A 24,036-nucleotide genomic window follows, 5' to 3' on the forward strand; every position below is an offset into this window, starting at 1 on the left:
TGAAAGTAGATGCTAATAAATTGCTTCTTGCATCATAGACTGTCAGGAAGATTAGAAGAAAAACAAAATTTTACTTGTTATTTTACCAATGCCTGAAAAATAGTAATTTTATGTTTTCTGTTTTGGTAGCTGGGCTATATAAATTGAGATTTAAAGGTATAAAGTAATTTAGAACTTGAATTATACTTTGAAGATCAAGTAAGAAACATGCCATTCCTTTCACCCATATTTCTAGCTAAAAGAAAATGCTCAGAATTTCAAACTCAACTGTAGACATCTATACTTACTGACATGTGTTTGGCTTAAAAAAAAAAACTAAGGACACCCAAAATGTGAAACCCAACAAAGTTAGGCAGAAAGCACTGGGCTCACATAACACAAAGAGAGATTACTTTTGCTTCATTTAAGCTTAATTAACCTGCAATTATGATTAAACTCAGGGGAAAAAATTTCTCTCCAAATTAAATACAAAAATGTATTACTTCCTAAGTCTGTCCAAAGTTCTTATTATGTTAATATTCAAATTCATAAAGCAGCACTAAATGGCCAGAAACATCTCTAACCTTGACATTTTTTCAGGGGTAATAATAATCCGCAGCAAATGCAGGCCAACCAAAAACCACTTAACTAATTAGTAGTTGCAGTCACCGAGAAAAACATGAATCAACACTGTTATTACAAGTGGCACATTTGAGTGGCATCTAATTATGACTTGATGAGCACGATACTTGCATTATCAACATTACTACTGCATCCCATCAGGGCCTAAAAGCTGCTGATGGCATTGACTTCGAGAAACTCCCACTCAATGGTACAGCAGCACCCAACAATCGGCTTGGCAGGGGCACCCCTCACTAAATGACACGTTAAGCGTAATTACTGGTAGATATTGTAAATAAACAGGATTGGAAGTGAAAATTGTACCAAGTGCATAAGACGCAATCTGACACATTGGAAGTGGCAGCCTTAATTGAGAGTTTCTTTGACTGCTCAAGATCATTTCAACTGCATTTCTCAGAGGACAGTGATTATAACTGTGGAGACAGACGGCATAATGGTATCAGCACTGCTGACAGAGCAGTGAATTAAATTGTATCTGCTGTTGTGTGAAAGCCTTGATGAGAGGTACAGATGCCTTAGTGGTCTTATCATTATAACACAATGGTCATGTTGTCATCAACCTTTCTGGCTCCAATTGAAAAGAAATGATTGTGTGTTGAAGCTCTCCCCCCCCACACACACCACCCCCCTTCTCCTCTTCTATCTCTTGTTCTGAATAGAACCAATTTTCAGAGAGCTATGAAATCACGCAATAGGTCCTAAAATGCAGCTGCTTGGCATACAAACGGGTCCCCATTAAACTGGAATCACACACAATATGTGTTTATGCCAGAAGAACAAATAGAAGCTGAACACAGGCCAAGTTTATTCACACACACAAAGCCCATGTAGCTCTTCATCAATATAATTGCCTTTTATATTGTAGTTTAAATAATAGGCTCTATTATTTCCTTAAAATCCTAATATTCCTTGCATTTTATCACTATGTTTACAAGGTAGGTTCTTCAAAAATGTGAAGGAAAGAGAAAAGAAACCTATACAATTTTTACAACATCAAATATTACTTTGAATTTTTAGCCTTAACTACTTGACATCTTCTGCCACAATCTGGCATTTCCACTATCCTAACAAAAACATAAACACTCTGCATTTTTCACAGGAATTTGACTTTTTATTCAATAACATTCTTGCTCATGGAAGAGTAAGCAAAATCATTGCACAGTAGTAAGGCGTAGGCCCAGCAAAAAGAAAAAAAAAAAAACAAGAAACTTATTTTCTAGACATTTTATAAAAAGCTGCCCTGTAATTTAACTTTATCAATAAACTTAGCCAGGTAGCACTAGCCCACTTTTTCTCCAATTCTGATATGGTATACTCCACCATGTAGGGCTGTTATTTCTTCCTCTAAAGGGGAACAGTAAAAATTTAAGACTGTGCTTTAATTTTTAGTTCAAAAAATTATCCCAATGCTAAATTGGTAGCATAGAAACCTACTTATCAACTTTCTAGGTTCAAAAGGGAAGAACATATTTCAAAGGGCATTTATATCTTTCAAAAGCATGACTCCATTTCCAAAACCAAAAGTCAGGTCACATGAGCCAAAACAGAAATTCTTTAATATACAAATTTATTTGCACCTTTCAAAGGATAAATGTTTTAGAAACCTTTAATTGTTCATTTAATGATTTGCTTTAAGGTCCTGAATTTGGGCTTGTCTCATAATATCCACGATCAATGACCGTTACACCTAAAACATCTATAATTTGGATGACATGAAGGGTTAAAAAAGAAAAAAGATGAACTTTAAATAAAATGACTCTATTACTGCAGTTATGTTAAAAATAAAATAAGAATCCTAATATTTTAGAAATACATACTGAAATACAGATAAAATGACATAATGACTGGAATTAGTTTCAAAATAATCTGAGGTCAGTGAGACTGGGTGTACGGATGTATAGATGAAAGAAGATCGGCCATGATTTGATAGCTGTTGAAGCTGTATGATGGGTACACAGGGGTTCATTACACCATTTTCTCACTTTTATATAAGCTTGAAATTTTCCATAATAAAAGGTTTTTTTAGTGACTCTGAGAATTCAGAAGCATAACCTAAAAGTACATTGATTATTGTTTCTATCAGTCTAGTTGAATTAGCAAAGTTTGCCTCTCCTCTTCTGTGACCCCAAAACACTCTTACATACTTGCCACCATAGAATACATCACCTATAGGGTAACTGGGTTTTTTTTTCTTTTGTTTTTGTCTTCTACTAACTGTGAGCATTAGAGCAGGGATTTTGTTTTACTCATGTCTGACTCTCTTTTACCTAGCACAATGCTATGTACAAAGCAGGTACTCATGTTTGTGTCTGCTTGAATGACTGGAAAAATATATCAGGCCAGGTTCATCCGTGAACACCCATTTACAAGAACGCTCTCTATAGTATAGAATTGCTTAGGAAACAACCACCATCACCATTTATTGAGCTATGTGTCCAGCCTTGTGCTAACCCCTTTACATTTGTTCTTGCATAAATCCTCACAATAGTCCTATGGGGGAGGTATTATCACAGCAATTCTATATTTGAGCACACTGAGGCCCAGAGAAGTTAAGTAACATATCCCACATTGCAGAGTTCTAACTGGTAAAGCCCAGCCAAATCTATTTCTAGGGGACTCCAATTTTCTATGCTCCTTTATAATTCATCATATTTAAAGGTGACACCACAAATGATGTTGCTTCCTGAGCAAAACTCCTCTCCATCCAGCCAACTCTCAGCTATATTTACATGCAGGATGCCTCATGGTGAATATACCATAAGTTCTTCTGCAACATGAGATTACTTAGAAAGGTTTTCAAGCAGCAAGAAAACAGCCATGAAAGCTGGCAGGTACGCAGGGAAATAGGTGTGCCCTAAAGCAGAGCAAAGGATCTAATGTTGGGGCCTGAAGGACATGAAAGAACTTTATTTTCTTCTCCTTTCACAGGATTCTGTCTTTGTAGGGAACATGGCTTTGCTATGTAGTGGTGTTCTTTGTGCAGAGACTAGGAGAAAGGCTCAGGAAGAGCTGGCAGAGGGCCAAGAATGGCGTGGCAATATGGACAAAACCAGCTAGGAAAAGCATGCTAAGCTAGGGAGAGTAGAGCCCTCTGGCCTAACAAAGCCTGTCCTGAGCCTCATTCAGCTATTCTTCCTACGTTTTGAGAACTAGGCCTTGTAGAGAAACATTACAGGGAGACAGATTTCAATTTAGCACCAAAAGAAATTTTCCCCTAGAGCTGTCCAAATGCAGAGACTGGGGTCTGGAGACTAATTCACTGAAGGTAAATGATACGAACTTTTAACACTGAAGGGCAGTCAAGCACTCCCTCGTGCAGTAAATGATATGGTGGTCACAGCAAGTAACATTTACTGAGCACCTACTATAATGCCTGGCACTGTGTTCAGCACTTTTTACATGGATTATCTCACTAAATCTTCAAACAGCCTATGAGGCAGGGTCATTTATCCCAATTTTACTAACGCAGAAATTGCTCAGGGCTACATGGATTCACAACAAATGGTGCTCTTCATTGGTGATAATATACTGCCTCATTCCCTTCCAAATGTGAAATGCTACCCTCTGTTTAAAAGTCGTGAACCATTTATCTCAGACACCATTTTTTAACAAATACTTAAAGTTTTTTTTAAGTATTTAGTTCCCATTTTCTTTCCTTTGAGACTAAGTCAAGTTAGCACTTTGTTTTCCTGCCATCCAAACTTTAAATTAATTAAGCAGACTTAGTAAAGATAAAAATTAAATGAATACAACAATAAAGATTGTTGTACTGAACTTTCAATTGATTCTTTCAGGCTTTAATTTGAGTTGCTCATAAGGAAAAATGTAAATTTTCAAAACTATCAAAGAGATTTAGAGGAAGAGAAACAAAGAGAAAAGAGAAATGGTAGATGAAAGCAGAGTTTAAACGTTACTCTAAAAGTAGGTTGATTTGGGGAGGAGTTGCTTCCATTTTTGCATAATGCAAGAGGCAAAATCCCTACTACCTACCTGGACCAAAACATCTAATTTTAAGTTCAACCATAAGAACTTGAACTATTTCCACTGCACACAGCATGCAATCCACTATCAATAATTAATTCAAGCACATTAATTGGTAACAATGTCAATGGTATAACTCTTTCAGATGTGACTCGGTGTCAGCACAAGTGTAAGAACATTCTATTAATCCTGCATTAGAGTAGGAGAAAAGTCCTATGCAACTGCAATTCATACATTCACAAATAAGAGATACTTCTGCCATAGCATATTGGCCTCCAAAAATATGTAATATCAACAATATTCCCCTTAGATTTTCTTTGTTACAGCCAGATCCTTAAAATAAACTGGCTATTGAAATTTAACTACAATGCTGCATTTTTATGGCTGTTTTACCTTCAACAAGAATAACATGTTTTGTTGTATAGTTACCAAGTCAACATCTTATGATATAAACAAACAGCCTGACTGATACAGCATCTGTAGAACGATGGAGAAAGGCTCTGCTTCCAAGGGGGAGAGTCATTTTCCCTGCTAAGGTCTGGTCTTTTTCCCACGACATATTTCCATCTGATCCTTCTGGATGATCAGATATTACCTATCTAAGGGGATAAAATAATAACATATTTACATCACATAAAAAAAGAACATAGCAAAAATTTAGAAGATTATTACAGCTTTTGTGGCAATATAACTTTCCTTGGTGAGAGGTCCATCTCAAACATTCAAACTCTTAGAAATGTGCAACTTCTGTGAACTTAGAATTCCTTTTCTATGAATTAACCTAAGGAACTAATAAGACCACTATAAAGATGAATGTATAAGATTACTTGCCATGGCATTATTTATAACAACTAAAAACCAGAAATAACTCATCTATCACTGTAGAAATGTTTAAATAAATTGTGGTACTATCACATAACAGAATACTACAGACAACAATTAAAACTGATATACATCTCTACAGACATGCAAAGATGACCATAATATACTGTTTACTGAAAAAAGCAGGCTGTAAGACTGAATGCAAAGTATGACTGTATTTTTTTGTAGATACATACATTACACAGATAAAAGACCAGGAAAGAGAGACTATAAAATACTAACTTTGGCTTTTCTCAAAGAGTCAAGATAACAAGTAATTTTTGTTCTCCTTTAACTGTTCTACATAGTAAAATTTTTTATAACAAGTAAAAACTGTCTTTTATAATAACAAACTTATAAAACAATATGCTCATTTCATTCTTTAAAAATCACAGTAATGCCAGGACATTTTTTGAGCAAATGGGAAGATAATTCTTGCTCTCTTTATTGGATGTCTGATGCATCAGCAACTAAACACAGGGTACAGGTCTACCCACATAATCCCAAAACAGTTATGTGTGTTGAAATAATTCCACTGAAACGCTTACATACTTTTCTGAAACTCCTCCAGTTTTTTAACAGCTTCATCTCGTTCTTGCCTAATTCTGTCACACTGAAATGAAAGAAAAAGGGAACATTAAATTTACATCAAATTTTAAATTGGAAAGGCAAGAAAGAGCAAACTTATAAACAACAGCAATTTTTTGAAAAGAAAACAAAAATTTAAAACCCTAAAAAAGCATTAATGGTCACATGGTATTTGTACCATCTGTATCTGGCCAATTTTCTTGGACCCTCTAAGATAATGAGTCACCTTATGCTCATTATCTCCTCAGTAACAGACCAATTTAACCTCCTTGAGTTAAAATGTATTCATTCTTTAAGAGAATATTTGTGCCTCTTTTTAAGTAGGTATTTTGCTAATACAGTGAACACCCCATTCATCCAAAGGTCAGATTCCCTGAAAACCACGTAGTTTCAACTATCCAGAACACTGGTGCACAACTGGAAGTGACCGCTAAGTGAGGACAAGCCGCTGCCACAGGCCCCATGCACTGTCTCACCAAGAAAAAACTCATCCTGTGGGTCTACTTAGAATTGAGAACAGAAGAAGGTAGCATATTAAAAGGACAGAAGATAAAATATTCCACAATCAGCATGTATCATTTACATAAACCGATTTAAAATTTTAAAAGGTGGGAGGCAAAAATAACCATTAAACCATGGTTTAGGGTATCTAGTATAAAAACAAGTATCTATTATGTTAACAGGCCCTGAAGGTATTAATGAATTTGTTAAAAACCTGATGTTCATTATGAGAACTGAATTCAATTTACCCTGAATTTCACAAAACAGGGAAGTGTAACACATTTTAGAAAGATTTTCATCAAAAAAATGTCTAAAACTTTAAAAAGTGATTTTAGCTATTAGAGTGATAATTAAAATTTTAATTTTGTGGGAAGAGTATAATGCTATAATAAGAGGACCATGTGAATAAAGCACAACTTTAAATTATATTTGAGTCCCAGTATGCCAGATAAATATATTGGGATTTCATGACTTTGGATATTTTTAAATTCCAAATACCAATGGCTAAAAAATTATGATTCCACTGATAATTTGGAAAATCAAAATTAAAATAGTGAGATATTCTCATCTAATAGACTGCCAAAAACTGAAAAAGTCTGATACCAGGAGTGGGAAACTCTCACACACTGCTGGTGGAAGCGTCAACTGACGTAACTACTTTGGAAATAAACTATCAAAATTGGACATGCACACACCCTGTGATTCAGCAATTCTACTCCTAGATTCTATTACTAGAATCTCTAGTAATACATACAAGATGATCTATACAAACATGCTCAACATTTATAATAATAATAAATCATGGTAGTTTCATATAATACTCTACAGAGCAGTGAAAATGAATGAACTAAAGTTATGTGTCAACATCGATAAAACTTCAAAAACCATAATGTTGAGTAAAATGAGTTGCAGAATATATATCAAATGATATTTCAGGCACACAAAAACACTCTATATATTTATATTGTATATTCATATTTCATGATACATATGGCATATAAAAATATAAAAACATGAAATAGAAGGATACATACAAAATTTGACAGCAGTTGTCTCTTAGAAGATAGGGAGGGGAAGGAGACTACGGTTGGACGACACAGGGGACCTTCAATTTTATCTGTAGCCTTCTCTTTCATTTTTAAATTTCAAAAAAATAACAGTTAATTCTGTGTGGTACGTATTTCTTACAACAGTCTGTCCACCCCACTTTCAACAATGCACGGTATAATCTAAAGCGCAAAAAAAATCACAATTTCTAACTAGACAAATTCCTGAGTTATGATTGCCAAATGAAATATATCTGGTTTTTCACTTTCAAATTAATCTCATGTTTCTTAATCTGGCATTTCTGAAGGTATAAGTTAGCCCTGTGAAAAACTGTCTTGAGTTGGTGCTTGAGAGTGTTGTTCCTGACTTAATGCCACTTGGATTCTTCTATATACCTCTCAAAGCTCCACCTGAAGGAACTAGAGGTTAAATGAATTCTCACTTAAATCAAATAGCCAGAGTTTTCACCGAGACTTTGCATGACAAGAGCATTCAACAGGATGGTACTCTATCTCTATCTACTCAGATCTGAAAAAGGACACCAACTGACATCACACACAAACCACCAATGCAGCTGCCACATACCGGTCATTAACAACACAGGACAATTTTAGGCAGGCTTACACCAGTCCCCCAGAAGTAGGCTGCATGCCATGCTCTCTGCTCACAAAGCCCAGGCAGACAGGATTTGGTTAATAACAGGTCTCAACATCACAGTCTTATTCCAACATGCAAGTAAGCAGTTTTTATAGTCCAGCTATATACTTTCACACTAACCCTACAGTCATCACAGGCAGATTCAGAAGCTGTCTCCCAATCCCAGCTGTGTTCTATCAGGGGTCTTCATGATGCTTTGCTTTCTATTTTCTGCAACCACATTATGATAGAACTGGCAGCCACAGAATTTACCATCTGCTATGGATACTGAAAGGGGTGTGTGTTGGGGGGGAGGGGATCTACACATGCTGCACATGCAGCTTACTTATTCCAAACCAAAGCTGAACAAAATATGAAGGATATACCCATTTACCAAGCAGAAATCCAAACATCCAAACATAAAATTATTTCATCATTTTAGGTGAACCAAGAAAAATATCTCGTAACCTTTCTCTCATTCTACTAACAGAGAGAAGTTAGCAAGGATTCTGTGCCTTCTCAGAAGAATATTACATCTTTATGTCCCACAGAAGCCCCTCACCCATCCTAACCCTTCCTCTATCCTGCTCGTGCAGCTGCACCATTTGTAGAAACTGCTTCTATTTGTGTGAGAATTGCTCATGAAGACTTAGCAATAGCAACAGATGTTCTTGGGCCCACATCACTTAATTATGATGCCCAACAATTCTCTGTAGCTCAAGGCTGGGGTAGAACCCAGCAACTCGAGTGCTGGCTGGTTTAAGCAAGCTGGATAACATTATATCTATTCTGGAGTTTCTATTTTGGCTCTTTATGAAGTGGTGAGTTGACCAGAGGTTGGCCTTGCTGGTTTTGAAAGCTCTTAATATTAAAAGCCCTGGCTATTTTCCAGATCTCTTCCTTGAGCCTCATCCGGGCAGATACCTGGCTTCTGAAAGTAAATCAGCCTTTCAAAGCATTGGCAGACTGATCTGCAGAGGAAAATCTTTCCAGTGTGAACTGGCATCCTCCCTCACCCACCAAAATGGGCAGCTCCGTTCTTTCTCCCTCACGTATCATCCAACTACTGTTTATACTAAAATGTCTGCTTAACAGGGCTCAGCAGAAAGACAGATAACTAATGCAGACACCAAGGCATCTTTATATTTTCCCATGTGTATATTTTATACAAGAAAAACCCTAACACTCTAAGATGTATCTAATTTCCACCAACACAAATATTCATTTTTCTCTCCATGGTCCACAAATGCAATGGAGGGTTGTCAGCCTGTAGAAAGGCCAGTTTGGGGCCCAAGAAGTGTGCACATGCCCTACACACACACAACATCAACAGAGTAGACAATCTATACATAGGCAAGTACCTTACAGTGGACTGAATTAGGCTTCTAAGCAGCTATCCACTGTAATCACCGAATACCTCTATTTCTTTCCTCCGGGCACGGAACAAATTATTTGTACAGCACCTACACGTGCCAGGCACTGTGTTAAGCACTGGAGGGAATACAGTGGGGAATATAACAGACAATGTGCTCTCACAAAACTTACGATCTACCAAGAAAGAGCAACCATGAGATAAGCAATTTATAAGAACACTTGCTATAATGAGAAATACTGCACTACAGAAACAAACACATAAGCAGAGGCTCTAACACTAAGTCTGAAGAGGTCTCAACCCCACGCCATTTTTACTTATTTTTCTTGAAGTTCATTCCTTTTATGTCCAGTTACAATATTTAAAAATTTAAACATGCATAGCATCAGAAATGTGCATATTTACCTGTTTTAGAATCTTTGGTGATGTAGTTAGAGGACCATCAAATCATTTTTATAATAATCAACAATTCTATTGTTCCATCTATGTAAGTTTGGCTAGAACTCAACTAGGCTTATCCTTAAAGAACACAATAAATTAAACCATTCCCACTAGGATGGAATTCCTTTTACTTTTCTCTTTTGGTGGTGTTCTTTCTCCAATTTGAAGTTCTTTCCCTCCAATTTTCACAGGCAATAAAGCAGTAGCTGCCCCTTCAAGCTGTCTTACAGCATTCTCCAAATTCTAGGGATTGTGTGTCGGATGGAAACACATGTCATCAGAACAGAGATCTTGCTCTTTGTTTCTGGATAGACCGCTGTTAATAAGAGACTCATTTTCACTTTCAAACTGCTAAGTAATTACTTTTTCTCTGGCACAACCACTTGCCACTCTGTTCTAAAGAAACTGCATGTATGTGGATGTATTATGCATGAACAGTTAGCATAATGGATGCGTATCTTGCTCTTTAAAGTGGCGTCTTTACTGATTTTTTTTAAATAAAATACTTCGGGACCTTCACCTCTGAAATTTACACAAGAGGAAGAAATTTTAACAATAGACAACTGAGCCAAGATGCAAACAGTATCGTACATCTTGCTTCTTGAAACATAAGTCTTGGAAAGTGTCTGTCTCATTCCCTTTTCAGTCATTGTTCCCGGCAAGCTGACAGAACTGCCTGATGCACTGTTACAGTAGCTCACCCAAACTACTTCTAATCAGCCACTTAAACATTTATTCATTTCAAAACTCAATCTCAGGACATAATATTAAACATAAATACTTACTGTTTAAAGGCAGACATTCTTCTATGATACAGATTTCCTTCTTATTATGCACATTCCACACACACCCCCGCCACCCTGAGAAATGTGAAAGCTATTCCATTAAAAGCTCAATGAAGCTTTGCCCCCCATATAGGAAAAACCTCCAAACAATTATGACAAAGATCCTGAATGAGTCAGAAGAATGCCCTTCAATTGGAGAAGCATGACTAACATTTGAATATGGTGATTGCTTCATAAGCAAAGTAAAACATTTTATTTGGTTGATTCTAAAATATATAGTCCTCTACTTTTCCATATCCCCAAAAAAAGATTTGGGGGGGTTGTTGACTTCAATGTGATAAGCGTTCTTACTTTTTAACATACTATTGATAATGCCATTTACAAACTAATCAAAAAATGGAAAGTAGCACCCTTTCCATAATCTCCACTTTCCTTGATGTTGAAGAAAAACAAAACTGAAGGTTTTAAATTTTAATCAAACCCATATAACTTACCTGTACCCTATATAATATTTTGATAATAAAGAATTGGGGTTGATAAAATGTAATAAGTGCATAAAAAATATACAGATGCTTTATTACAAAGAAGCAAACAATTAATTCTGCTAGTGAGAGAGAAAAGACTTTGAAAAAAATAAGTGAAATTTAAGCCAAGCATTAAGGGCTAATAAGGGTTTGTTACACAGAATCGAGTATGAACCTTATCTTTTTGTGCTTTTCCCATCCCACCCCCAAACTCGAGGCATTCACTTATAATAGCACAATTTATCAGTTATTTGTTAACTTGCCTGTATCCCTCATTAGAGTGGTTTTACTCGAGAATGGGACCATCATATATTTTTCTTTATACCCTAGAAGGGTACTCAGAAGGCAATCAACAAAAAATTTTCCCTTCAAAAAAGCTTTCCATATAAACTCAAACAGATTCTGATTCCACCCTCAAAGACAGTGATAAACACAAAATGATCAACATCACATTTTTCTTTATAAGGAGAACTGCAAAGGAAAAGATCATTAAAAATTGGCCCACCCTCCCAAATCTCCTACTCTTATCCTTGGAATGCATTATGTCAGAATCTATATGCATGCACACACGCACACACGTGTGAATTTTTCTGACATGAGATTGATTTGATATTTAACTTTTAGTTTTTAAATACAAACGAATAGATGGTGAAGACAAATGATTCAGAATAGTACTGACTCTGATAATTTGCTGTGGAAAATTCATGAGCTCACAATGAAGAATTAAGAATAAAACCAAGACCTTTGTGGAAAAAGAGCCAATTAGCTCCCCTAAGTTTACCTGCTTCAAAAAGAACATTTGTGGTCAGAAGACTCATGTTAGAATCTAGACTCTATCAAGCCCTGATTCTGTTCTCTGTGAAATGGAGCTAACACAGGCCTGTTTGGAGGATCAGACAAGGGAGATAAGTGACTGTGCATGACCCATAGTAGCTTCTTAATAAACATAGCCTCTTAAGCAACTGCCTGCCCTGAAGAGATTCATGTCCTACTACTTGTCTCAACAGAGGAGATTCCAAACAGGGCATATAAAGATCTTACCCAAAGGAATCATACCCACTGTCTCTTCCCATTGATAAGTTTCATGATCTGGCAACAAAGATAGTTAGACTTAATGTGGACCTGTGGAAGGGAGAAATAACTCACAATTTATTTTTTTGGTCACTTCCACTCATGCAAAATTTCCCCACATCAAATTAACTACAGCAAAAGGAGTCTTACTTTAGATTCGTATCCTTAACTGATTTAACTGAACTCTGGTTTGGGGCCATGAGATAAGGATGGCCATGTATATTTGTGGATGTGGACTGGACAAAGCTCACCCAGCCAAGCACAGGAAGTGCTTTGCCAGAGAAAACAGTGTTCTCCATTTACCACCTCCGGAACTAAAGCTGCTTTTACTCATTCTATGCTATAAAAAGGCTTTTATTATATGCTTCCCTCCTTTGTAATACAGCCCCCCTTTTTGGGGAAAAATCGGCAGCAATAAGCCTGCTAGTCTTTTAACAGGAGAGAAAGTATGGTGAACTTAAAATCACTCTATTTTGTTTTACCCAACCACACAGCATTCCATATTGCTTTCATTTCTTTTCTTCCCATTTCTGTTAATAGTTGTTTTTAAAGAATTAGAATAGAAGCAGGTCAACAATGCATCCAGATGTTACAAAAGTAGTAGGCCATACTCTGTAGAGAAACATGTAAACAGTTAATGGGCTAAGGTAATTTATAATCCTTCTTTTAACAAATGCATTTTACCTTAAATTCTACTTGCATAACAGATGGCTCACTTAAAAACTCACTGCAGAAAAGGGCTTTCAGTTAAACAACCATCATCACCACCAATAATAAATGTTTATAGAACATCTACTATTTTTAGGGCAATCCTAGGTCTACAACTAAGCACGGATTAAAGAAGAAGACAAAAAGAGAAAAAAAATTTACTCTTCTTCCTCTTATGTTATTCATTTTCTTCTATATCCTTCCTTCTCTATGATATGAAGACACTTGTTTGCTCTCCTTCCTCATACCTTCTAGGTTAAGTCAAAGAGTTCTCCTGAATCAACTCTTCCAACTTGTTTTGCTCTTCCCCTCTTGGGCCAGGAACATCTATGGAAGAGATTCAATTGACTGATAACTTCTTGGCTTCCTCCTAGAGCTGGAAGATGGCTGGGTATCTGAGGGAAAGGCTCAAGTTATCTGGCCTAAGCATCACCCATTAGTTAGGTCCACTTCGAAATCATGGGGCATTAGAGACCCAGGATCAAAGCACAAACTCCCCACCTGTTGGCATCCTCAGGACATCTGTGATTTTTGGTGGTTATGGCGTTAGAATTAGAAATCTCATCAAACTATTTTCTGTGACCTTCTTGCCATACTAGAGATGCATGCACCAGCCACCTTCTATCACGGATATTTTCATCACCCCCACCTACTATTCCCTGAATTGCCTGATTAAAAGAAGAGAAGAAACTTAAGATTCATCAAACACCAAAGATTTATTTACAAATGAGCAAAGGAGCCTTAAAACTGCTTGAAAAATAATTATCTAAAAATCCATTATAATCTGTTTTGAACTAGAGTACTTACCATTAATCTCCCCCACCACACTACAGCTATATAGGTAGCAAATTAATATGAGTGAAAAGTTAAATATTATTCTTAAGAGCCCAATAAACAGACCCAAATATGCCACAAGTTTTATAAATATTTAGCTCAATGCCAATTTTCATTGCAGCTTACTCTGAAATTTTAAAGATGAGGTTTCATACAGCAATGATGGCCATCTTCTTTAATAACCACAAAGACCTGTTATTAATTGTCCATCATGGACATTACGTTTTGAAATATTTGGTTTTTCAAAGTAATTTCTAAAAGTAAATTTTATTTATATCTGAAAACAATAATGGACAGCTCTGCTCTCTCTTACTTTTCATTTTCTATTCAGTCCCTCTACTTTTTTTTAACTTGGTCTTTCCTTCCATTTGTCCTCTCCCCATATTTATAAGGAAAAAACATACAAACAAATATTCACAAATCTTAAGTAGACATGTTTAGAGACAAAAAGGTAAGTAATTTGTAAAGCTGAGTAGAATTCAATTATTTAACAGTTTAAAGACAAAACTGCCAGAGCTCCTGAAAATATTCACTAGGCTTCCCCATCTTCACATTGGGGGTTTTTCAACTTCCAGTATATTTTTCATATACTTATAGGAAGCAAACACACAGAAAATTTATGTAGGCATTTGGGCTAAACACCAATGACTAATTCCAAGGAGTTCTCTCCACAATCTAATATGTCTAAGCCCCAAAGGTAAACGTCTCAGGCCTTCAATTCCATCACTAGAATCCCAAATCCGACTGTTGGGAAAAAGTACAATTCTTGGGGGCTTGTGTTGCTTGGCTTGGTGCCTTGCTGCACATTTAGCTGTACAGTTAATCTCCCAGAGCAGCGCCCACTGTGGCATGCCTGCTTTTCTTTACCATCTGGAGCCTGGAGTTGATATTAGCTTGAACCACACAGGCAGGAGAAAAGAAAAAAAAAACTCTCATTCGCATTTAACTGAAATTAGTGGCAGAACAATGCACCATGCCGTCCAGGCTTTTACACATGTAAGAAAGGAAAAAAAGGGTCAAGTACAAACCTTCTCCTTTGTTTTCTGGTTCTCTGCTCTAAGGTCTTCATATTCGCCTATTGCTAAAAGAAAAAAAGGAAAGCAACATTATAACATTATGAAAAGTTTACTGTAAGAAAACTGGGAACCCAACTAACCCCTACTGTCTATTTATTAGGTTGCGGGTGGGGTGGAGAAAAGGCCACAGAAGAAGGGCTTCTGCTTTTAAGAGTAAGGAAGAAAAAGAGACCATAGCAGATGTGAGCCCACCAAGACGAACTTCAGTTCTCCCTTGGTCATTAGGAAGACCTATGAGTCATAAATGACCTAGGACAAGTCACTTCTCTTTGATGCTCAACACTTGGTCCTGTGAAAGGAAACAGGTGGGTGTTCCCTGAAGTTCCTTCCAGCACTATTAGTCTGTGATGCTGTAATTAGAGGTTTATTTTCAAAATTGGCCTCCAGAAAATAAAGTAAGCTTACACATTCAACTCTTACGTCACACAACTGCTTTATCTACAGAACAAAAAGTTTATGCTGTGAGCATTCAGCTAAGAACAACTACTTTCAGGTACTGCAAGATCATCAATCACCAAGCCATGACCAGATACCAGACAGATTCAATTCACTAAGTTGGAAAAATATGTGAATTGTTTGGAACTATTTCCAACTACGTGGGGACAAAAAGCAATTTTCTACTTAAAACCCTCTATTGCCAGAAAAATAAGGTAACCTGAACCCTCACATTCATCTTTTAGCCAAAGCACCATTTTTAGATATCCTCACAGTTAGAATGTGATGTTTAGAGTGCATCATGGGAAGAAAGAGAATGATTTAGGATTAATAATGGAGCAAAATGTCTAAGGTGGGCCTAGCAGAACTGCTACCCACTCCCAGACCAGCACCTTGACTGGCACCAGAAAGGGGCCGGCCCCGTGGCTTAGCAGTTAAGTGCGCGCACTCCACTACTGGCGGCCCGGGTTCGGATCCTGGGCGCGCACTGACGCACTGCTTGTTCGGCCATGCTGAGGCAGCGGTCCCACATACAGCAACTAGAAGGATGTGCAACTATGACATACAACTATCTACTGGGGCTTTGGGGAGAAAAAGGAGGAGGACTGGCAATAGATGTTAGCTCAGAGCCGGTCTTCCTCAGCAAAAAGAGGAGGATTGGCATGGATGTTAGCTCAGGGCTGATCTTCCTCACACAAAAAAAGGACATCCCAGATAATCTGGTTATTAATTCTAGAAGTGTATGATTCTAACCACTAGAGCAGAGAACCCCAGAAACAGACAATTCACGTGGTAAAGTACATGCTTTTTTCCTCCAATAATGATCCAAAGAATTTAGAATAGCTACTGTGATGGTAGGACTGAAATCTTAAAATCTAATTCAAATTAACAAATGTTTATGGGATTATACCAGCAATGCCCAGAAATTTTATTAGCACTCCATGACCACCTAAATAAGAATGAATGGACAATTTTTTATTGAAGCCACACCCAAAAAGAATCCTTGAAAATTAGACAGCCCATAAAATAGCTGAATGTATACATGTAAAGATATAGCACTTTTAAAAATAACGACATTCTCAACAGAAAAGATTTGACTGACCACAGAATGAAGCCCTCTGCACACCAGCTACTCGTCAGCCTCCACCACACAAACCCCAATCAAACAGGATAAACTAAATTGTGCTTGGTTCTGAATCTGAAAAATCAATGAAATAAGTCTGCTCCTTCTTTAAGAGAAAGAAACAAGAACTAAGAGCTTCTAAAAATATGCACTTAACACCATTGGGTAGTCTATGGTCATGTCCCAAATGTTATTACTATATCTAATATTGCTTTGAAAAATAAATACATATTTTATTAAGAGACTTTGTTTTAGTTTACTTGACATTTAAAAGTATCTTTAGATGAAGCTGAAAAGTCAAAATTGATTTACCACTCTATTCTTGATGACCTACTTTTACAGACGTACAAGACAAACAATAGAGGCTTATAAAACCATGATCTCATAGTGACACTAAGAAAATTTTTTTCTATTTAAAACATCAGATAACAGCTTCAAAGGCTTTAAAACACCAATACTATTCTTCCATCATATTGCCAATAGAATCCAGATGAAACATTGCAGACTCCCAATTACTGGGTCTTTGTGAAAAGCATTAATTAAGAACCCTTCACCTACCATATGTTAATGGAAACCACAGAAAATATGGTTTCTTGTGACTATGTGCAACTTAAAAAAAAATAAAGCAGGCACAGGGAAAGGAGATGGAAAGTATGGGAAGAATTCAAGCACTTGGTAGCAGAAAGGGGGCTCCTGGGGGATAGGGCATACAAGAAAATAAAACCATTTACTTACATTTTTATTTCTTTGAATTTAAAAAACCAAGCTCACTGCCCTAACAATATTTACACACACACACACACACACACATATACCTATACACCACAGTGAAGACATATGTAACCCCATCCTCAGCAAAACTGGCAAAAACTGAAGTGACCTAAATTATTCAGCTGCTTCTTTTTGGGCGATGCTAAAGGGTCACAGAGAAAGCCTTCTTATTGTTTCAGAACTGGCCCACACAGTTTGAAAATTTTTTTAAGTGAGTTACACAGCTCAAGTGATTTGATGAGAGAGAGCCTCCAAATGTGGAATTAACCAATGCAAAAAAAAAAGATGAATTTGACCAATTCTCTGCCATATGAAAGATATCCAGTTTGGGAAGACTTCATCTCTTAGGTTTACAAGTACAGGATATTTCACTCTACTATAAGGTCATACAGTACAGTAATTAAAAAGTGCAGCCCAATCCTAGCCTGAGCACTTACTAGCCAGGGGACCTTGGGCAAATTGGTTAATCTGAGTCTCAGATTCCTCATCTGGAAAACAGGAATAACAACTACACATCTCTCATAGTGTTGTTATTGAGAGTGAGTTAACATGCAAGACATAAGAGTGCTTAGGCATAGTAAGTGTTCAATACATGTTAGCCATGGTTTTTACTAATACAGCAGAAATACATCAAATCTCGCGTGCATGACAAGAGATTAGGCCACTCCTTAACGCCCTCCGTCTCTGGCTTACTTTTGTCACACATGGCCTGAAAGATGACAGAGCAGAAAACCTCTGAAACCCTAAGTACTACCATCCTCCATCAAATAAAAGGAGAAAGGGGGACAAAGATCAACTGTAGTTGTTATAGTCAAAAACAAGGTGCCAGGGGCCAGCCCAGTGGCATAGTGGTTCAATTCGTGCACTCCGCTTCTGCTGCCCCAGGGTTCGCAGGCCCAGATTCCGCGCGCGGACCTACACACCACTCATCAAGCCATGCTATGGAGTTATCCCATATACAAAATAGAAGAAGATGGGCACAGATGTTAGCTCAGGGCCAACCTTCCCCACCAAAAAGAGGAAGATTGGCAACAGATGTTAGCTCATGGCCAAGCTTCCTCACAAAAAAAAACCAAGGCACCAAAGAAGTGGAAGCCATGTCTGAAAGCTATGTCTGAAAGCTGTACTTTTGAATCCTGGCTGCACATTAGAATCACCTGGGAGCTTTTAACATTTCTCTGCCTCTGACTCAAGAGTCTGATTTAACTAGTCTAGGGTGGAGCTTGGGTAGCCATATATATTTTTTTTTTTTTTTAGACGTGAGCACCCCACGTGATTCAAATGTGCAGCCAAGGAGGGGAATCACTACACAAGAGCATAGAATGGAAGAAAAATGAAGATGTGGAGAAAACAAGGAGAATATCGGGCAGAGCACATGTTCAAGAATCATGCTGGTTTTCTATTTTCTAACTCCCTAACGCCAAGAAAAGGAGTTTTCTTTCCAAGCTGCAAATCATGACATAGTCAGCCCAGGAAGCAACTGAGTAGAGTTAGCTGTTTCACAAACAGGACAACTAAAATTCATAACTACAGGCCAAAACACCTCGGCCACGGGAAACAACAGTCAGTTTGCCTGGGACTTTCCAAGTTTTAGCACTGAAGAGTCCAGTGTCCCTGGAAACCTCTCAGTCCCAGGTAGGTTAGTCACCCTATCTCTAGCATTAGCTCCAGATTCGTATTTCCAACCAAGACTTTCTAGACCTGCACTGCAAAATATGGTAGCCACTAGCTACATGTGGGTACTTACATTTAAATTAATTAAGATTAAATAAAATTTAAAATTCAGTTCTTCAGTTGCACTAGCCACATTTCAAGTGCTCAATAGCTACATGTGGCTAGTGGCTACCATAGTGGACAGTGGACACAGAACATTTCCATCACAGCAGAAAGTTCTACTGGACAGTACTTTTCTGGACATCTCTGTCCAGATACCCTAAAAACACCTCAAGCTCAACACATTAGAAAGTGAGCTCATCACCTCCCTTTCACCCAAACCTCCCACTTCCTGTATGCAGGACCTCCTTTCACTGGTGTCATCATCTATCTAGTTCTCAAGCTAGTACCTCAGGATCATCCTTGATTCCTCACTTTCTCCTACCTCCAAAATATCACCAAACTGCTCAGATCTCTTAAAGTGTTTCTCCAACCTACCCTTCCTCTACAGTTAGTATCTCTGTCCTAATTCTGACCCTTAATAATGGCTAAACCCTCTTATCTAGCCTCTAGCTTCCCTCTATCCCAAGTTCCTTCTTTATAAGGTAGTTAGCGTAGTAACAAAACAACGTGGTTACTTCATTCTTTTGTTTAAAAGCCCCCAAAGACATTAGCTTCACAACCTGGGACCCCACTCTCTCCCTACCATTCAGCCTCTGAGACCACAACTCACTCCATCACACCCAAAGTCCCAAGCTTCCATGAACCCTCTAAGATCTTTCATACCCAGGTACCCTTACAAATATTTTTCCCTCTGCCTACAAGGTCTTCCCCTTCCCATCTTCCCTACTCCCTACTTTTCAATGCAATTCAACTGTCGTTTCTTCCAAGAAACCCTCCCCACATACTTCAGGCAAAAATCAGCATTTATATTTCTAATATACTACCAGAATACACTAGTCATACATCTCTATTAGAGCATCTACATATAACACTATAAATTATCTGAGCATAAGTCTGTTTTCTTGTCTTTTCTCCCACTCTCTTCATTGCTATATACCTTACACCCAGCAGAATATCAAGCAAAGAGTCAACGCTTATGTTGAATGAATGGCTGGTTCATATAAATCAGTGATGTAGAGCAATTAAGCCAAACATTAACATCCTCATTTTACAAATGAAGACACAAATGCATAGAGAAGTCAAATCCCACAGCAAGAAATTGTGGAGGCAGAACCAGTCTACTGATTCCCATAGTCATTCATGTAAAAAACTACTAAGCAGTACTGCGTGCAGTGTGCTAAAGAACTAGACCATAAATAATCCTCTAAGGTGAGGACTATATCTTTACGCATCCAGACACCCATATCTAGCACAATGCTTGACATATAGTAGGCACTCAATAAATGTGTGTTAAGGAAGAAGAAAGAATGGATCTAGGTCTTCACATGAACTAATTATGAAAGCGCACATATTGAAAGGGTCTCTTACATCATATAACAGGATACTTAATAAAAATGAAGATTTAGACAGCCATCAAATATAACCTGAAAAACACTGGTTCATGAGATCTTCAATGTAGATTCTCATCCATTGAGTCTACATCTTCAAGACTCATGGAGCTGCGAAACACCTCTTACTAATGGGGAATGAGGATATGGGTCATAACAGATAATGTTCAATTAGGACATTATTCCCTTATGCACACATCCCAATGGGTCCTGCTCGTAAAGCCAGAGTAGAAAGAGAAGTCATTTATACCTCACTTGTTAATTAAGGGATTAGAAAAGCCAAGGAAAACATGCTGGAAAACCTGGTCAAAAAACAAAGGTGACAGACTTCACATCTGAAAAGAAATTATGGCAAACATGAAATTCACTCGTTACTTGGTAGAACACACAGTTCAGTATTAATGAATTAATCATGCTTAAGAAGTACTCTCAACAAACTACATTAATGACTTCAAATTAACCAACAGAAAGGAAGGAAACTAAGTAATGTAAAAATACATCTGTAAGTCTGGTTTCTGGTCTGGCATGTACGGAGCTTGTAAACTGACACTCTGGTTCTCACAACAACAAAAAAGCTGAACAAACCAAAATCTTAGATTCATCTGAGAATTAAGGTCACAGGGCAAAGTGCTACTCCAGATATTGGAGAGACACTCAGGCAGATACAGAGGATCACAAGTTATTGGAGCAGAAGTCAAGGTGTAGAACCTACTCACCAACCAGTACCAAGACAGGAAAACCTAAACTGTAATTGACAAATTGCTGGAGGCTCAGTTCTAAAAGTTTGCCAGTTAAAAACTCCAGAGAGTGAGCCAGTCTTAGGCGGGCCCCCACACTCTGGTGAGTTTTACCTCCTCACAGTGAAGATCAGAGAAAATTTCCCTACTGCTTCTGGTGGAGAAGGGGGAAAGTAGCCACTTTGAAATATGAGCATTCTGTTCTTAACAAGTCCTGCCCTCAGGAGACATTCTTTTACCAGAGCCTAACAGACTTGGGAGGAGGTAATACCCAACTCTAGCCCTCTCTAGCCTTCCACAAGGGGGAAGGCATATACCCAACTCCAGCGCCCCCTAGCTTTCCTATCTCACCTCAAGGGGAAAAAAACAAAACTGAGAAGCACTTGTGAAGTCACAGCCCAGGGGCACAGGCTCACTAAAAGACTGAGACCTTATCACAGGACTATAGAACACTTCCCTTCCCCAATACCTTACCACCACAAGAATGTTTATAGTAGCATTATTATAATTGCCAAAACTTGGAAGCAACCACGATGTTCATCAATAGGTGAAAGGATAAATAAACTGTGGTACATCCATACAATGAGGTATTATTTAGTGACAAAAAGAAATAAATGAGCTATCAAGCCACAAAAAGACTTGGAGGAACCTTAAATGTATATTGCTAAGTGAAAGAAGCCAGTCTAAAAGGGCTACATGCTGTACAATTCCAACTATATGACATTCTGGAAAAAGAAAAACTGTGGAGCCAGGAAAAAGATCAGTGGTTGCAATATGGCAAGGAGGGAGCAATGAACAGGTAGAGCAGAGGGAATTTCTGGAGCAGTGAAATTATTCTTTATGAAAATGTACAGGTAGGTACATGTCATACATTTGTCAAAACCCATAGAATGTACAACATAAAGAATGACCCCTAAGGTAAACTATGGACTTTAGTTAATAATGTATCAGTACTGGTTCATCAAATCTAAGAAATGTACCACACTAATATAAGATGATAATAATAGGCGAAATGGGGAGGGGCCAGGTGGGAATTCTCTGTACCTTCTGCTCAATTTTTCTGCAAACCTGAAACTGCTCCCAAAGAGTCTTATTTAAAACAAACAAAAAAATATATATAATAGAATCATACCCTGATTTGTGTCACAGAGGATTTGAGATAGAATCAAGTAACTAAAAGGATCCTAACATATTACCGTTCACTGCAGCATACAGAAACTTCAGAACTTGTGTTTTAATGTCTAAAATGCTTAGCCAGCATGGTAAGCAGAGAAAAACAAAAGTCGTTTTCCTTCTACATCTTAAAGCAAAGCCTGCCTGTGTAACAGCTTTATAGAATAAAATCCATGGCACAACAAAGTTTAAAATGCACATACTTTTTGGATCCAACAATTCCACTAGAGATTTTTTTCCTACAACTGCACTTACTGATATATGTGTACAAGGATGTAAGCAGCATCATTATTTTTAATAAATTTTAATTTTATAAACTTTAGATTTACAGCAAAATTGCAAAGATAGTACAGAGAGTTCCCATATACCCTACACCAGTTTCTCCTATTAGCAACATCTTACATTAGTATGGTACATTTATTACAATTAATAGACCAATACTGACACATTATGATTAACTCAAGTCCATACTTTATTCATATTTCCTTAGATTTTACATAATGTTCTATTTCTGTTCCAGATCCCATCCAGGTACCACATTACATTTAGTTGTCATGTCTCCTTAGACACCTCTTGGCTGTGACAGTTTCTCAGACTTCCCTTGTTTTTGATGACTTTGACAGTTTTGAGGAATACTAGTCATATAGTCAGGTATTTTGTAGACTGTCCCTCAATTGGGATTTGTCTGATGTTTTCCTCATGATTAGACTATGGGTTTTTAGGGGAAGACCGCAGAGGTAAAATACCATTTTCATCACCTCATATCAGAGGTACATACTCTCAACATGACTTGAATCACTACTGACCTTGATCACCTAGCGGAGATCAAGTCTGTCAGGTTTCTCCACTGTAAAGTTACTCTTTTCCCCCCTTTCCATACTGTCCTCTTTGGAAGGAAGTCACTATGCACAGCCCACACTTAAGGAACAGAGCATTATGCTCCACCCCTTTGAGCAGGAGTATCTACAAAAATTATTTGGAATTGTTCTGTACAGAAGATTTGTCTCTTTTTTCAATCATTTATTTACATCAGTACAGACCCATGAATATTTACTTTTATACTCTGGGTTATAATCCAATATTTTGTTGTTCAAATTGTTCCATCTTTGGCCACTGGAAGTTCTTCCAGCTGGCTCTTGTACTTCTTTGACATATCCCCATCATTGTGGGCTTGTTTGAGCACTTCCTTAGTCTTTGGTACCACAAGATGCTCCAGGTTCATCTTGTACATTTCCTGTCCCAGTGGCCCCAGTCCTAGAATCAGCCTTTTCTCCCAGGAGCCCTGTTCCTTTTTTTTCTTTCTCTAAGACAACCTGTGCCCCAACCTGGCAGCACTTAACGCAGCCACTGAGAATGTAGTAAGCAGGGCCACTTCAAACGACCTCATTTATGTAGATGCCTGTTCTTCCAGGGTTATACAAAGAAGCATCCCTGATTCGGTATCTAATAAAAATGTTTTGACTGGTCTTGAAAATTAACCTGAGTCTGATTTCCCATGCCTTCAGACTGCTGTGCAGGGCTTCTAAGAAGCCAAATCTATACAGTGGAATGCTATCCAATCAATTTTTAAAGATTTAGCTCTATATG

General features: G+C 37.6%; 1 protein-coding gene across 3 annotated transcripts in view; it reads right to left on the bottom strand.

Annotated features, from left to right (window-relative positions):
- Window positions 1-24,036, bottom strand: part of SHTN1 (shootin 1) — a 97,420-nt gene that overhangs the window by 67,766 nt on the left and 5,618 nt on the right. For 2 of the 3 annotated variants that reach the window (XM_004428107.3, XM_087432676.1), the window contains exons 2-3: window positions 14,999-15,051; window positions 6,016-6,076 (exon numbers count right to left, since the gene is read on the bottom strand). In XM_004428107.3, coding sequence (XP_004428164.1) covers window positions 6,016-6,076; window positions 14,999-15,051 — 114 coding nt within the window. Of the gene's footprint in view, window positions 1-5,031; window positions 5,202-6,015; window positions 6,077-14,998; window positions 15,052-24,036 lie in introns of those variants that run through there. The other variant, XM_087432677.1, reaches the window with a different exon arrangement.

Source organism: Ceratotherium simum, chromosome 6, assembly GCF_057802395.1.
Source record: "Ceratotherium simum simum isolate JZ-2026a chromosome 6, ASM5780239v1, whole genome shotgun sequence".
Taxonomy (NCBI): domain Eukaryota; kingdom Metazoa; phylum Chordata; class Mammalia; order Perissodactyla; family Rhinocerotidae; genus Ceratotherium; species Ceratotherium simum.